Here is a 15,329-nt window from a genome sequence, read left to right on the forward strand (position 1 = left end):
CTACTTCCCTAGCCTGGAATCTCCCACATCACTTCAATCCCCAGCTCAGATGGCTCTCCTCTTCCAGGAAGTCTTCCTTGATCTCCCCCTACTCTGATCACAAAGCAGACACCTTGTGCTGTGTGGCAGGATGGCAACCTTGTCCCACTCATCCCCACTCAAGTCTCACCTGAGTGCAGGGCCCAGGTCCCACATACCTTCATATTGCCAGTGTCTGCACCCTCTGGCCTCTGGAGAATGCTATTCCGTGTGCATGTGGGGTAACAGAGGGCAGATCTAAGTGAATGAATTAAATAGTAGAATGCTTATACAGTGGGAGACACCAGCTCAGAGGGAGTCAGAAGGATCAGGCTGGCAGTAGATGATTAGTTAGGGCTGGTGAAAAATTGCAAGCGGGGTGACCAGGTACGACAGTAACCACAGCTCAGGTGTGAGAGGTAAGGACAATTCGGATGACAGTAGTTGATGTGGGCAAGCAAAAGAAGGGCAAGGTGCATAAGGGATGATGGAGAAGTATCAGTAGGACCTGGACCCACCTACAGCAGCGTTCCAAGGACAGAGACCACAAAGACTGTCCCGAAAAACATTTATTTTCAGAGTGCAGGGGTCCTGTGACATCATCACATCTATGAAAATAGGGTAGAAAACATAGGCTCTGAGGGCATCATGTTTCCAAATGATAAAAGCCACAGCACACATTCGCTTAGCCTCTGAGAGGCCTCGGGGCTCTCCCAGTTGAAAAGCCATTAGGTTGGAACAATCATGCTAACCTGCCTTTTTGGTTTTGGTGAAAACTTCAGACAGTGTAACATTTATTATCATTATTTTTTGTACATCATTACAATGCTACACCCAGCCTCCTGCAGGCTTGATGCTCAGCCGTGTCACCCCAGGGCTCCACCTACCCTGCTCTTTGGGTCCACATCCAGCTCTCCAGATTTGACTGGGCAAGTTTGAGGTGATTCAACTGATTTTGCTGAATGTGCTTATTAGCAGATGCGTGATGTTCTGCTGCCTTCTCTACAGTTCCCTATTCCTCTGACATGGTTTCACTAAGTCTCCTCCCAAGCCATCTCCCAACCACTCAAATCACAGAGGAATTAACTGCAGACTTGGATATGGAAATCACTGCCGTGGGGTCTGGGGGAGCCTAGTAGGACGGGGACGCGAGCAGATCCCCTGGAAGGCCCAACCTCCAGCAGACAAGGACAGCTTCCCTTTTGATCAGGTTCAATTTTGACTTTATTTGAAGAAGGGGTTCCAATGTTTTTAAAGTTTGAAAACCACCCATCTAGTTTCGTTCCCTTATTCAAATGAGGAATCGAGGTCCAGAAAGTGAAGGGGACTTTCTCAGGGTCACCCAGAAAGATAGGGGTGAATTCCCAAATGGACCTCATGTTTCTGGATTCCTGGGTCACCCTCCTGCTATGTACGTCAGGGTGATGCCACCCCAGCATTTCAGATGTGGAACAGCCAGGCTTAAAGGCAGAAAATGCAATTCCAGAAAGGACTCCAAAATGCAACGCCCAGTGTGAGTGGCTTGAGAGTGAGATGGACCTTAAGGAGAATCCCTGAAACGTGTGGAAATGGCAGCTCTTCCTTTCCATAGTTACGAGATTTTTCTGAGAAGCAGCACCATGGAGTGGAAAGGGTGCCAAAGAGGACCAGATGCCCTCAACTCCTGTCCTTCTCAGAGGCTTTCAGGCCTCAGGCAAGCGCTTTACTCTCGGAGCTTGGTTTTCTTCATCGGTAAAGGGGGAGGGACATTAATGCTTATCCTGCCTGCCGTCCCAGAGATGGGAAGTGACCACAGACAGGACAGTGTTTCTTGAAATTTAACAACTATCCATATGTGAGATCCCAATTCTGATTTTAAAAAATTTTAGTCACCTAGGGGGTCTACTTTTTTAGGCCAGATATTAAATATTCTCCTTTTTTCTTTCTTGATTAAAAGAAAAGAAAGAAAGCTTTATTTCTGGTTAAGGTCAAAACATCTCTAAGTAAAATGTATTCTACTACACTCTAATTCCACAGCCCAGAGAGAGCAGTTAACCCCATTTTTACAATTTGATGTCCAAAAGCCAGGTCTCCACTGCCAGCTTGGTTAGAGAATGCTGGGCTTGTTAATAAGTGGACATCTTGGTCCCCAGATGCCCAGCCAAGGGGCCCCTGAGTCTGGTTAAGTGTTCCATCTAGGACTAAGTCTCTTTAAAATGGGAAAGCAGCAGGAATAACAGCTGTCCACACCTTCATATGAAGCAATGGCATTTGTTTTTGAGGGAATATTATTTTTAAAAGAATGCTAAGACTACACTTCCCATATTTTTTCTGTAGGACCATCTTACTCCAGAATGGCAGTGTTTGAAGGGACATGGGTAACATCCAGTCCAAATACCACATTCACAGCTGAAGAGAACAAGGCTCAGAGAGGGAGGGACCTACCCAGTTCACACAGCAAAGTTAGAGAGGTCAGGCAGAGGACAGCAGGACCCTCCCCCCTCTTCCTACAACACATACTAAGTCACTAATCAGCCCTAGAAAAATGAGGTAAAGAGTCACAGCTGACACACACCTCGGTCCAGCCCTTTAGAATTACAAATATACCTAAGGTGACCTTCCCTTGGAGGGAGAAGTTAAAAAAAGAATTCTCACAGAGCTATTCATTTCAGAAGTATAAAAAGGCTACATGCAGTCTGTTTTCCCAGTGTTTGCCCTGCTAAAAACTACATCTGCATACGAATCTAGTTTGCATCTAATTTTTAAAAACATACGAAAGCGGTTATCTACAAACACAGTTCTTCCAATTCTTCACAAAGCAAACAAGATCCATGACTTGACTTTTCCATCATCCTGTAATCAATGTTTCTAAGACCCTAGAAGAAAAGAGGGAAAAGAATTAGAGAAAAAAAGCCTGCTCTGTCGTAGTCAACTATGTGTTAGATGGAAGGTGGGGGAAATGCCGCTAACTTTAAATCTCTCCCCAACCAGGAGTGGTGCCGGTGGGAGCAGAGACGCCTGTGGGGGTCTGGGAAATACATGTAAGGCCAATGGATGGGAGGCAGATTCCAGCTTAACATGCGGAAAAACTTTCAACTATTGGAAAAATCCACAGATGGTTGTTTGGTGGTAGTGAGCTCTGTGTCCCTGGAGGTATGCAAGCAATAGCCGGCCAATTCTGCATGTTGTAGAGGGAACTCACGGACTGGGCTGTGGCAATGGTATTAAAATTCCATGGCTCTTTGTGACCCCTTTGAAAACTCATTTATAGTAGACTATATTCATACCCTGGTATCATTTCTGTTTTTAAAATATAAATATATGTACTTACAAATTATACATATATTTAAAACATGAAACATACATACACACATATGTACATACAGAAGTATACATACAAGTGTACAGGACAAAAAGTCTCGATACTTGACTTTTTGATACATATATATAACTATACACATATATATAAAACTAAAACTTAAGTATCAGGAGGGCAACTTTAAGAGCCATCTCCTCACTGAATTCCTATTTGACGATTTTACACCTTACATTTTCCTCCCTGTTTCTAGCAGCTCTAACTACTTGCAGAGCTACAGACAAGGAAGAACCTGGGAATAGACCCATGAAGCTCAGACTGTCTTCTTTGCGGGCGTGTTTTCACCTGGGTGCTGTCATAGTGACCACATCTGCTCTCTTAGCACCCTCACTGGGCGGACTTGGAGAAATAGAAAAAAATAGGTGGTCTTTTTCACCTGACGGACACCCGTAACACTCACAGCTCTTGACTTTGCATCCTAGTGGGAAGCCCAGTGTGATACGTGTGTAGAACATACCACAGAGTCTACCTGCCAATTTTGTAATATGTTCCTACTCTTGGTTTGCATTTCTCTGGTTTCCTTGATTCATGTATTTTTCTTCTTATTTATTATGCATCTTATGACTCATCTCAATCTCCCGTGACACAGGTGTACAAATACTGCAGATGACTTGGAACATGCACATTACCCCCTCACATGTGGTCATCTGGACCTGGGAAGCGGGCGGCTCTGTACTGGCTCCGATCCACCACGGTGACTGTGCCGTGCGACTGGGCCTCCCCAACCGCGTTGGCTGAATGGCACTGGTACACTCCCTCGTCTTCCTTCCTCAGAGGGTTGATCTAGAAGTTAAACAGGCAAGTTTGTACAGTCATATATGGCATAGCAAAATTACTTATTTAGTTCTTAATGATTCTGAACACTTACTCCTTTTCAAAATAAGACAGAGCTCACCCTCTATTTCTCTTCTTGCCTTGGCTGCCGAGAAAGAGTTAAACTTCCTTCTCAGTACCCTCTCTATCCTGGCTCTCATTTTAATGCTTCCTCTGCATTTCTGCCTTTTACTGTGAGCTACCTGGTCCTTTTATTGAAGGTGATAGGTATAGATTCCAAGGAAAGTACTGCAAACTAAAAGAACAAAACTCTACTGACCACAGAATAGCCCTCAAATGCTCCCAACGGACGCAGCCTTTCCAAAATAACACCAGAGACAACCTTCCCCCACCTCTCCTTGTAATAAAAGGAGGGGAATATGCTTGATGTGAAAAAGCCATGGACCCAACTGCATTCTGAGTCTCTGAGCTGGGTGGAGAAGTTGCCCACGCTGGCCGAGATGGGGGTGGAATGAGGAGGACACCCTCAAGGGCCCGTCTCACGCCCCTGCAGAGGAGATCCACGGTAGCTCCCTCCTCTCTTACTTTCTCTCGTCATAACAGCTTCTCTCAACTGTGAGTCACTACAGACTGGAGAGGGTTTGTGCACCCCATCTCATTTTGATCCCATGGTGGCTGAAGGCGGAGCATCGTTATCCTCACATTACAGGAGACTCACAGGTAAGTCACAGACTGTTAGGGTCACTGGACATGGTCTAGTCCAAGGCCCTCTTTTTATGGTTGTGGACGCTGAAGCTCTGAGAGGTAGGGTAACTAGCCCCACTCGGGCCCCTATCTCGTCACTCCATCGCCCTTTTAAACACAGGGCGTTCCCTCTTCTCAGCCAAACTGCCGCACGTGGCATAGAAGAGCCCTGTAGGAGGATGTGAATCTGCCATCTTCCGTCTTTATCAGCCACGTGGTCTCAGGCGAGTGTATTAGCTTCCTATGGCTGCTGTTGCAAATGACCACACGTTTAATGGCTTAAGACAGCACAAATTTATTATCTACAGTTCTTGAGGTCAGAAGTCCAAATGGGTCTCAGTGGGCTAAGCCCAAGGCATCAGCAGGGTTGTCTTCTTTCTAGAAGCCCTAAGAGAAGCATTCTAGAGGCTGCCTGCAGTCCTTGGCCTGTGGCCCCCTCTTGCATCTTCAAAGCCAGCAACAGTAGTTCATGTCTTCTGACACTGCCATCTCTCTGGCTCTGTCTCCTGCCTCCCTCTTCCACGTTTAAAGGACTCCTGTGATTATATCGGGTCCACCCAGATAACCCAGGATAACTTTATTAAAGTCAGCAGATTAACAACTTTAATTCCATCCTTATTCCCCTCTTGCCACACAACATACCATATCCACCAGTTCCAAGGATTAGCACATAGACATCTTTCCGGGGCCATAATTCTGCCTACCTCTGAAGATCACTTCTGCTCGGGGTTATACTACCTGCCCTGCTTTCCTCTCAGTTACTGTAGGGTCCAAGGAGAAATGGATCAGAGTATTTGAAAGGTGTAACATGTTATAGAAATATAAAAGGTGCTTTATAAGGGCCAGTCAATAATAGCCAATAATCCTAAACAAATGAGATACTCACCAAAACCCAGGCCGTGGCTGCGTGGTCAGAAGGGCCCCCTTGCACCTGGACAGCTATATTGATGTGGTCCCCAGGCAGGTCCTTCAGCACCTGAGTGCCCTCAGGAGACCGTGTGACCTACAGAGGACAGAAAAACCAGGAGTGATTTAGAAAAAGCATTTCTGGATAAGGACCACTCCACAGACACCCTCGTTGTCTTCACCCTCCTGCTGACTTGAAGCCTGACCCTAGTATCTCTTATTCCTATTAAATGCCAGTTTCTTCCTAAGCCTGAACGTATGTACAGACAGTGCCCCCTGCTGGACAGCGAAGATGTAGACACCACCACTATCAGAATCTCATTGCCTTTCTCAGGGCTGTTGAGATAAGGAGACAACATATGCCAGTCTCTCAAAAACTGAACTGCAGAAAGATCTAGTTTTGGAATAGGATTGGGTCATTTGCCACCAGCCAAGTCTTTCTAAAACCCAGATCCAGTGAAGGAAGCTCTAACTTCATCTCAGCTGACCTAGGCTAGATAAACAGCAGAACTTCCTGGACAGCTAAGTGGCAGAGGGAGCAAATGGCAACACCCCTTCTCTGGGGAGATGTTTGGGGTAAAAGTTTTGAGGCATAAATCTGGAGGCAGAGGGGTGGAACATAAGTTTTTTTTTAATCCTCCAATTCACATATAAACACACACACACCCTTAAAAAACATTTATACACCCCCCCCCAAACACACACACACAGAGAAGTTCTTGGATATAAATACCTTCCTCCATGTGACAACTGGGGCAGGCACAGCTCTCACCTCACAGGACAGGGACGCCTGTGCCCCGGTGACATTGTGAACACTCCGGGGTGGAGTGATGACCACAGGAGCTGGGAGAAGAAGACAAGGGAAGACAGCCTTGACCCTGATCAAGCCCCCCACATCTAAGATACCCTGCCTGCAGAGAGCATGTTGGGGCAGATGAGAGCTCCCAACAGAAAGGACACACTCATAGGCAAGGAATCGTAGAAGAGAGTTTTCTTAGACCTGGAAGGATGCCTACTTGTTTCCTCCTACATTGCCTTTGTTCTACCAACAGGAAAACAGGGATCCAGAGAGGAAAGGCGACTTCTCAAAGTCGCCCAGCATGTCTGTCTGTGATCTCATCACACTGCCTCCCAGGATCCCTTCCAGGACCCCAGCTGCCATCTGCTTACAGCTCAACTACACTGACAGTGCGCCAGGCTCCGGGAGGGGCTGGTGTCATTTCACCCAAGGCAGAGTCTTCTACCAGATGGGCTTTTCTCCTTCCGCATGGAGGGCATTTCAAAGAATAACGCCATGCAGAACAGCTGCCCTCACCCCCTGCTGAGACCCCCTGCGGTTCAAGATGCTCATTTGCATATCACAGGCTCCACATACCTCCCCATCCCCGAGGATAAAACTGCAGGCATGGACACCGAGCCTTGCTGCGTGGAGAAAGGTAAATCAGGGAATCCGGCAATGTGGTGCTAGGCTGCCAGCACACTACAGAAAGGACAGGGCGGGTGTGGGCTTGCTGGATGGGACAGGAGAGCATGTGGCATTTGGGTTAGACATTCTTAGCTGATACTCCACACTCTGCCCTTCTCCCTGTGCCTGGCATCTGCTCTGCTCACACTGGAACTAAAAGAATCAAGTCCAACTGCCTCAGCTTTCAGGCCCTCCGCCCGGCCCTCAGCGTACCTGCCTGCCCTGCCCTGCCCTGCCTTCCCTCTACGTGGAGTGCGCCCCCAGCTCCCCATCCTGAGGGCCTGGGGGTGTGTCCTAGTCCAGGACCAGGGCGTCTGCCCGCTTTGACTGACTGAAACCCAGCCTGCCTTGCAGTGCAGGTGCTTCATCTCGTCTTACAAACCCACCCTCGCAGCTGGCCCCGTGGGGTCTTGGGCGAGGCGCAGTGTGGAGGCTTGGTGAGGAGTATGCTGTCTGCTCAGGTCTGCTGTCTGTAAGATGGGGATAATACCCCCTGCTTCACAGGGCTGTCGAGCTGATCTTACCACGTGATGAGTGTGAAACTGAGGGTTTGAGTTAACACAATATGCAAGTGGGGGGCAGGGGAGGCCTGTTAAACAGATGACTCCACGAAGAAAGGCATGACAAAAGAGCAAACACGTTCACCCTTGGGCCATCAAAATGCAGAGTTCACGACTCTTGGGGCTTCACCTGGGGACTTGGACATCCCTGCAGCCCTCCACAGGCCAGCCTTGGAGAGGGAAAGGGCCCTGGCCCACCTAGGTGGGGCTGCAATGAAAAAGGAGAACAAAGGGAGAGAGACAGAAGGCTGGAGCAAGGGCATGGAGGGAAGGAGTGAAGGGGCGCAGAAATGAGACTGGCCTGACCCCTCCAGACAGACTGGGAGGCAGACCCTGTCAAACTGGTGCCAAAAAATCTCTGGGAAAGTGTCTTAGAGCTATGGAGTCTCAAACTGGAGGGGCCCAACTCCCCAAGAGCATGTGCCTATCTGTGACGGGCTCATCTAGTCTTCACTTGCATGCCCCCAGTGATGGAGAGCTCACTACCTATGAAGCCAGGTCCTTCCGTCCTTGGCTCTGCTGGTTAGAAACCTTGTTCTCACCTGGAGCTAAAACTCACCTCCTGTAACTCCCACCTATTAATCTCAGGGCTGCCCTCAGGAGCCCCACAGCACCTTGGGTGCCTCAAATGGCTTCCAGTGAGTTGAATACAGACCCTGCCCTCCTCACCCCCAGGCTGCTTTCTTCCCCCTCAGCCTGATCAGCTCACTCCTTCAGCTGTGACCAACTGAACGCCCTCCAAGCACCACACCGCTACCCAAAGCCCCGAGTGTAGCCAGTCCCCTGAATGGACTAAGGTTCTAGGCTTCTAACATTGCCCAACGTGACCCAGCCACCTGCTGACCGCTACAAAGAACCACAGCACTGCTGCTCTCTGGCGGAGCCCCATCTGCAATGGATGACAAAGAAAGTCTAATTTATTCACAACCCCCTGCCAGCATTACTTCCTTTGGAGCCCAAACCAGTCGTCAAATGGCTCGCCGTGGGAACAATCAGACCTGCATCTTATTCCAAAGCCCTCAGTAGATTCCAAAGGGACACTCAATCAACATGCTTTACTTTCTTTCATGTAGAGTCATAAATTTTAAATGAGATTTCATCAATCCTTTTCAGGCCTAAATGAATAAGCCAGTAAATCACATTTCATCTTTCTCTCTCTTTACATTTCCCCCTTTTTCCATAAGTACAATTAAGAAAGACCATCTTGGAAATACTGCCTTTGCCACTAATTTCAAGGCAGAAAATAGCACTTCTTTTCCAAAAGAGCCCCCTGCTTTTGGTGATAAAGTGATGTTCAAATTTTGATTTCTTTTTAAATGTACATACAGTACATTCATTCCCTCTAGTGTACAGTTCTAAGTTTTGACAAATGCATATGCTGTGTAACCACCACCATACCCAAGATATAGCATTGTTCAGTTATCTTGAAAATTGTCTTCATGTTGCTTAATCTGTTTTTAATTTTAACATCTGATTTTAAATTTAAAATATTTTTATCCATAATAGCTCTTTACAATCAGTCATCATTATCATGATAGTATTAATGGTAATAATACCACCCTTCTGTTTACAGGCTTAAGCCATTCGATCCTTCCAGCAATCTGCCCAGCTGCCAGATGGGGGAGCTAGCCAGGGTTACCCAGCCTTAAACAGCTGGGTGAGGCTATGAGCCCAGCGGTCTAGCTCTGAGCTCTGTCCTACACCATCCTGCCTTCTCCTGAAATGACAGGGAGTTCCATGTCTGCTACTCCTTTCATCCTCACACCAGCCCTGTGAAGTAGGTGCTTTTAGCCCCACTTTACAGATGAGAAATCCAAGGCTCAGAAAGGTGAAGCACCTGGAGGAGTGAAGATGCAAACCCAGGCACACTGATTCCATTAATCCCACATGGATTTTTAAAATGAAACATTTGTTAGCCATATGGACTCCATTCCAGAATAAGAAAGAGTTCCTTAGGGATTGTGTTGGGGGCCCCCAAGATAAGTCCCAGGATCAATGATTTGGTACAAGGACTCACAGGACTCGGCACAGTTTACTCACAGCTGGGATTTATTACAACAAACAGAGACAAAGCAACTCAGCAGAGGGAAAAGAGGCTCATGGGGCAAAGACCCGGGAAGCCAGGAGCACACTTTGAGGAGCCTCTCCCAGTGGAGTCACACAGGACGTGCCTAATTCCCCAGCAACGACTTGTGACAACACGTGTGGCGTGCCCTATACTAGGGAAGCTCACTAGACATTCAGTGCCCAGGGTTTTTATTGGGGTCCAGTCCCCCAGCCTCTGCCTCCTACGTACCAAAATTCCAGACTCCCAGAAGTAAAGCAGGTGTGCAGCATAAACCGTGTTGTTTGTACAGTGAGCTACTCTTATCAGTTCTGGAAACGGTGGGAAGCCTCCCCACATCCAAATTCTCAGACACCAGCCAAGGGTCAGCCTTGCCAGCAGGGCTTTCTAAGGATAACAGCCTCAGGCCTGCTATGTTTACTCTTTTCTGCACAGAAATGAAACTCTCCATAATCACCCCAGGGAACAGCTCTTGTGAAGATACCATTAAATGGGCAATGTGTCCTTAACCCTGGCAGGACATTCCCGGTCTTACTGTCCCCAAGGGCTCATTTGAGTGTGGCGCTGGGGTCCTCCACATATGACTACCACAGGCAGGTTCAATCCTGTCTCTGCCACACTCCAGTTTCTTCTTTAAAATGGGCACAGGAGTCCATTCTCTCCGCTGTGCCCTCTACACAGGCTGTTGTGAGGACAGTAAAAAGACCTCTTGCCAACTGTAAAAGGCTTCCACGGAGGGACCTGAGGACTCGGCAGGTTGTGCCACCCCAAAGGGTGGTCTCCTCGAAGATGCCCTGCCTGCTCAGGGCCCTCTACTGACCTCTGGTGAGTGGGCCTACTGGTCGGGCCCCGCCTGAAGGCTCCAGAGGCCGTGGCCCAGAGCCCTCACTCTGGTGAGCCCGGGGCACAGCCTCTCACCTTGCTGCTGCCCGAGCTGCCACGCTCCTGGAAGAGCCAGGGCTCTCCTTTCTACCTGCCTTTGGCAAGAGTCATGTGGCTTTCAGGAGGGAGGATGGTGTCTGGTCAGCCCGGTCTGTGAATGTGCCAGCTTTGTCTCCCTAGTTCTTCCTTGCTAAACACTCGTTTCCTTCTGCTTGCGTCAGCAACAGCCCTGGAAATGCTAGGCTGGCACAAACCCACCCATCAGGTAACAGAATGGTCACCCAGGTGGGCACTGGGGGTGGGCCAAATAGCACCAAGGGAAACTCAAATGCCCGGGGGCCTGGTCGCTAACCATTGGGCAAGCTGCTAACAATTTCCTCCTTATCTGCAAATGAGGATAATGACTGTGGCCCTACATCCTCCGGGGTGAAGGGAGAGAATGAATGTGACTGTGTTATTAACCGTGTGGATCTATACAAATGAAAGGGATCGATATTGCTAACTGTGTGGGGATCTGTCCCCCCACCCCGTCAACTGAGTGTCTTTGATGGCTGGAATGAAAGATCTTCCTTAATGCCTCTGAGATTTCTTTAAAGTTAATGGCGCTCGGGAAGGAAAGAATATCAGAAGTCATCCGCCAGGAACCCATCTGCTCGTATGAAAAAAGCACACAACCAAAGACTTTAATAATCAACACACTGAACAGCCCTGTTAATTTATGCTAATAGTCAACGTGAGGATGTGGAACCAGAAACAGCTTAATCCGGCTCCCTGCAGCCTATGCCTCAAGCCCCCTCCCTCGGCATGAAAGGCTTTTGAGCACGAGGCCCCCCCTTCTTTGTCCCTCTCACAAAGTGGTATTCGCTGCCTCTCCTGGTTACCTGGTAACACACGCCTTGCACAGACTGAGGTTTCTAAGTGCAGCTGGAATTTCAACCGAGGCGAATTTTCTAAGATTTTGGATCTCGAGAGCTCACTGAAGCTTCAGGGGCTCAGTGCCCCCACGGGCACTGGCACGGGACCCCGTTCCTATTTAATGCAGCATTCAAAACACGACCTCAACCTGCTTTCTGCAGGATCCCAACCTCCTCCCAATGCTAGCAAACAGTCAGGGTGCATACATGGAACAAAGCAGCCTTTTATTTTATTTCATTTATTTTTGCCTGCGTGGCATGCAGGATCTTAGTTCCCCGAACAGGGATTGAACCCATGCCCCCTGCAGTGGAAGCTTGGAGTCCTAACCACTGGACCGCCAGGGAATTCCCCCAAAGCAGCCTTTTAAAGTAATGATAACAATAACAATTACAGTATTGTTACTGATAATAACAGTAACAACAACGCCATGCCACCTTACTGTTGAGAAATGGAACTAATAACTCAGTACAGAATGAAGTGTCACCCTGCAGCATGGCACTCAAAGGCCTGCAATAAGCCTGCCCCAGACTACTCTGGGTATCATCTCCTCTGCCAACCATCCCACTGGGTACTGCCCACGGGCCCACTGTTCACACTCGCCCCAGAATCTCCTTCCTCCTTGTATCCGTTCATGCTGTGCCTCCCCATCCCCCCTTCTCAACCCAGGAATTTTCTACCCATCCTTCAAGACTCCTCTCAGATGCCTCCCCTTCTGTGAAGCTATACCTGTTCCTCTCAGGAGCCATCACCTGGTGCTAAACAGAGGAACCAGCAACAAGCCTTGGGGGAAAAAAGGAAGGTGGATTCAGACTGAGAAACCCTGAAGATTCAAGGGTAGCCAATTTGCAGCACCTTCCAGAGTGCTAGAGGTGCATGGCCCCATCTGAAAACAGCCAGGAAAACTCAGGCTGGAGCCCCACCTCAGCTGGGAACTAGTTATGTGGCTCCAGGGAATTCTCTTCTGCCTGCCTCAGTTTGCCCTTCTATTAAATGGGAGTGAGACCTGGCCAGGGTAGTTGTAAAAATCAAGGAAGAAGATGGAATGCAAAAGCGATTTCCAACAGCAAAGAATTATTCTTATGTGGGAACATAGTGGGTCTTCAATACATGTGTGTTGATCAAAGGATTACTCTCATTAATAGCATTTTGGGGCATTTCAGAGAGTAGGGGGAAAGGTCAGAATTTAAGCCTGAAAACTGTTTCCAAATGCCCCTCAGAGGCATGGGTAAGAACACTTCCCACACTGCGGGAGCCTAATATTTACAGAGGCCTCATTCCCTTAAAGTCAGGTGCTTGCTTACTTGAAGGCACAGGTGAGGACTGAGGAGGGGTGATTTTATTACCAATATTGAAGCAGAACAGCTGCTGCTCTGACAGTCTGTTTCCCTTCAAGCAAGGTCCCCAGGGGCATTGTTAAAAAGTGCTCCTGCCAAGTCATCTGGATAAAGGATGGCTTGAGGGCAGCACAGAATGAGGTGCTGCCTTCTGGCTGGAAAAGATCCCCCATCCACACCTTCGTGCTTCACCAGGACACAAGGGCAGGGGGGCCACACAAACATTTCAGGACAAAACGAGATGGGAAAACAGTGCCGGGGTCTGGATAGTGGCTGATGACACAATCGCTGGTAGGGAAGGAGAGCAAAATTCTGGGGAGGCCTGATGCCTGTCACTAATGGGATCATTAAGAGCAGCTTCTGAATTGCCTCTGTTTGGCCCCATGAACATCTTTACTCCCAGGGCCTGTGCCTGAGGTGGGCTCAGAGCCCACAGATCAGAGTGGAGGGGCTGTCACATTTACTTGTCATTTGGTAATTTTCAATGAATTAGGGGTATGGGGCTTCCATCTGCCATCTGGCCACACTCTGGTAACCATGGCAACCGCCACCTGCCTGACTTAACACTATCAAGTCCTGTCCTGAAACAGTACTGAATAGGGTGCCGGGGACCCAGAAGCTAGCCAGGCTTTACAGATCACCCTGGATGAGTCCCTTGCCCCATGGGTCTCAGTTTCCTCTGCATAACAGCAGATTTGGTCTAAATGCCTTCAAGGCAGCTGTCTCTTAGGAACAGAATACCAGCCCAGGGAGGAATCATCTGAGACCATCAGCACCGGTTAGAGTCTGGGGACCTGGTCAGCATTTCTCATGTCTCCTGCATGTGAAGTGAAAGTGTTACCTGTCTGGAAACAAAGAGACCTGCCTGTGAATTAACTGCTGAGGAAAGCAGATTGTAAAAGCAGGTGACAGGAATGAGAAGAAAGGAGACAGGACTGTTTAAATGCCACAGGGCAGAAACAAAGGTTTGAAGTGGAGGAACCTCTACAGTGGCTCCACAGGGGCTGACACAGCCCCTGGAAGGAACCAGCCCAAGGCTGCAGCCAGGGAAACACCAGCCAGCTCTCTCCTCCACTGGGAGCCCCAACCAGGAACAGCCAGCGGTGACTTTCCTGTGCTTCGGGGGCTGCCTCAGACCCCTCAGTGGGCAGCACATTATTTCCAAGTTTCCAGGGACAGGGGCCTTCTTGCCTCATCTCCAGTAGGAACACCCTGCTCCCCAAACTCCCAGTCTCCTGGAGGCAAACATGCCAGGCCTGGAAATAACTGTACCAGCAATTACTTAAGTACCAAAAGGGACAGCAGGCTCATCAAAATTACGACCAGCTCGGTGGCTGGTGTCTCCATGGGTTTGGTAAGGAAGGGTACAGGTTGTGGATTCCTGCCCCGGCCTCCTTAAGTAACTGGCCAGGTAAGGAAAAACTGACCCGAGGGAAAACTGAGGCCCGTGCAGTGCTGTCCATCGCGGCGCACGGGGTGATCCTTCACCCCACAGCCCAGGGGGTCGGGGTCCCTCTTTCTTTACCCGCCCCAGCAGTGCAGGGCAGAAGCCAGACTCACCAAATTCGCAGGGTCCGTCCCGCGCCTTGTGCAGGTGGCCGGGGTGCGCGCGCGGCACCTGCCGGGCGCGCAGGCGCAGCGCGCAAACGCTGGGGTACGAGCGGCCGTCGGAGCCGCAGACGGCGCCGCGCTGCGCGCACACGCAGAGCCCAGTGCCCTCGGGCCCGGCCCCCGCGGCGCGGCTCGCGCACACCAGCCCGGGGCCGCAACGCACGCCGGCCCACCCCCCGCAGCTCGCGCCCTCGGCGCCCAGGCAGCGCGCGCAGCAGCCGCACTCGTCGCGCGCCGCGATGCTGGGCGCGGGGCAGCGCGCGGGCTCGGGACAGCGCTCCGGCCGGCACGGATCGCACTCGGGGCTCTGGCCTCCCGCGCCGCGGAGCCCGAGGCCGGGTGCCGGCTGCGGCTGCAGCAGAAGGAGCAGCAGGAAGAGCACGGGTGAACGCGGCATGGTCCGCTCTGGGACGGCAGTGGCGCCTCTGCCTGGAGCTCCGCTCAGCGAGCGCGGCGCCTCCACCCCGCCCGCCTTGCAGTCGCTGATTGGCCGGGCCTGCACCGCGGGGCTCCCGCACTCTGCTGCTCGGCCCCGGACTAGCGCGGCCCGGTAGGCTCCTGGCCCGGCCCGGGTTCCGAGCTGGAGGGGTGCTCTGAGACCTGCTCTCCGACAGCCAATGGGCTCTTGGAGACCCAGTCGGGGCGGGAACTTGCCCGAGGTCGCTCTGGTAGAGCAATGATTGGATGTACGGTCTCCGGA

The 15,329-nt window shown here is 50.2% G+C and overlaps 1 protein-coding gene across 1 annotated transcript; it reads right to left on the minus strand.

Moving 5' to 3' along the window:
* Nucleotides 1-3,322: 3,322 nt before the first annotated feature.
* On the minus strand, nt 3,323-15,026 carry IGFBPL1 (insulin like growth factor binding protein like 1). The gene is made up of 4 exons (XM_022600301.3): nt 14,579-15,026; nt 6,531-6,640; nt 5,778-5,894; nt 3,323-4,156 (listed from the first exon to the last, which is right to left on the minus strand). Exons 1-4 carry the CDS (start codon nt 15,024-15,026, stop codon nt 4,007-4,009), a joined length of 825 nt encoding a protein of 274 aa, XP_022456009.1. The 3' UTR covers nt 3,323-4,006.
* Nucleotides 15,027-15,329: the final 303 nt, after the last annotated feature.

The sequence above is a fragment of the Delphinapterus leucas genome, chromosome 6 (genome assembly GCF_059928025.1).
Source record: "Delphinapterus leucas isolate spDelLeu-1000000601 "Yukka" chromosome 6, BTC_Dleu_Yukka2, whole genome shotgun sequence".
NCBI lineage: Eukaryota > Metazoa > Chordata > Mammalia > Artiodactyla > Monodontidae > Delphinapterus > Delphinapterus leucas.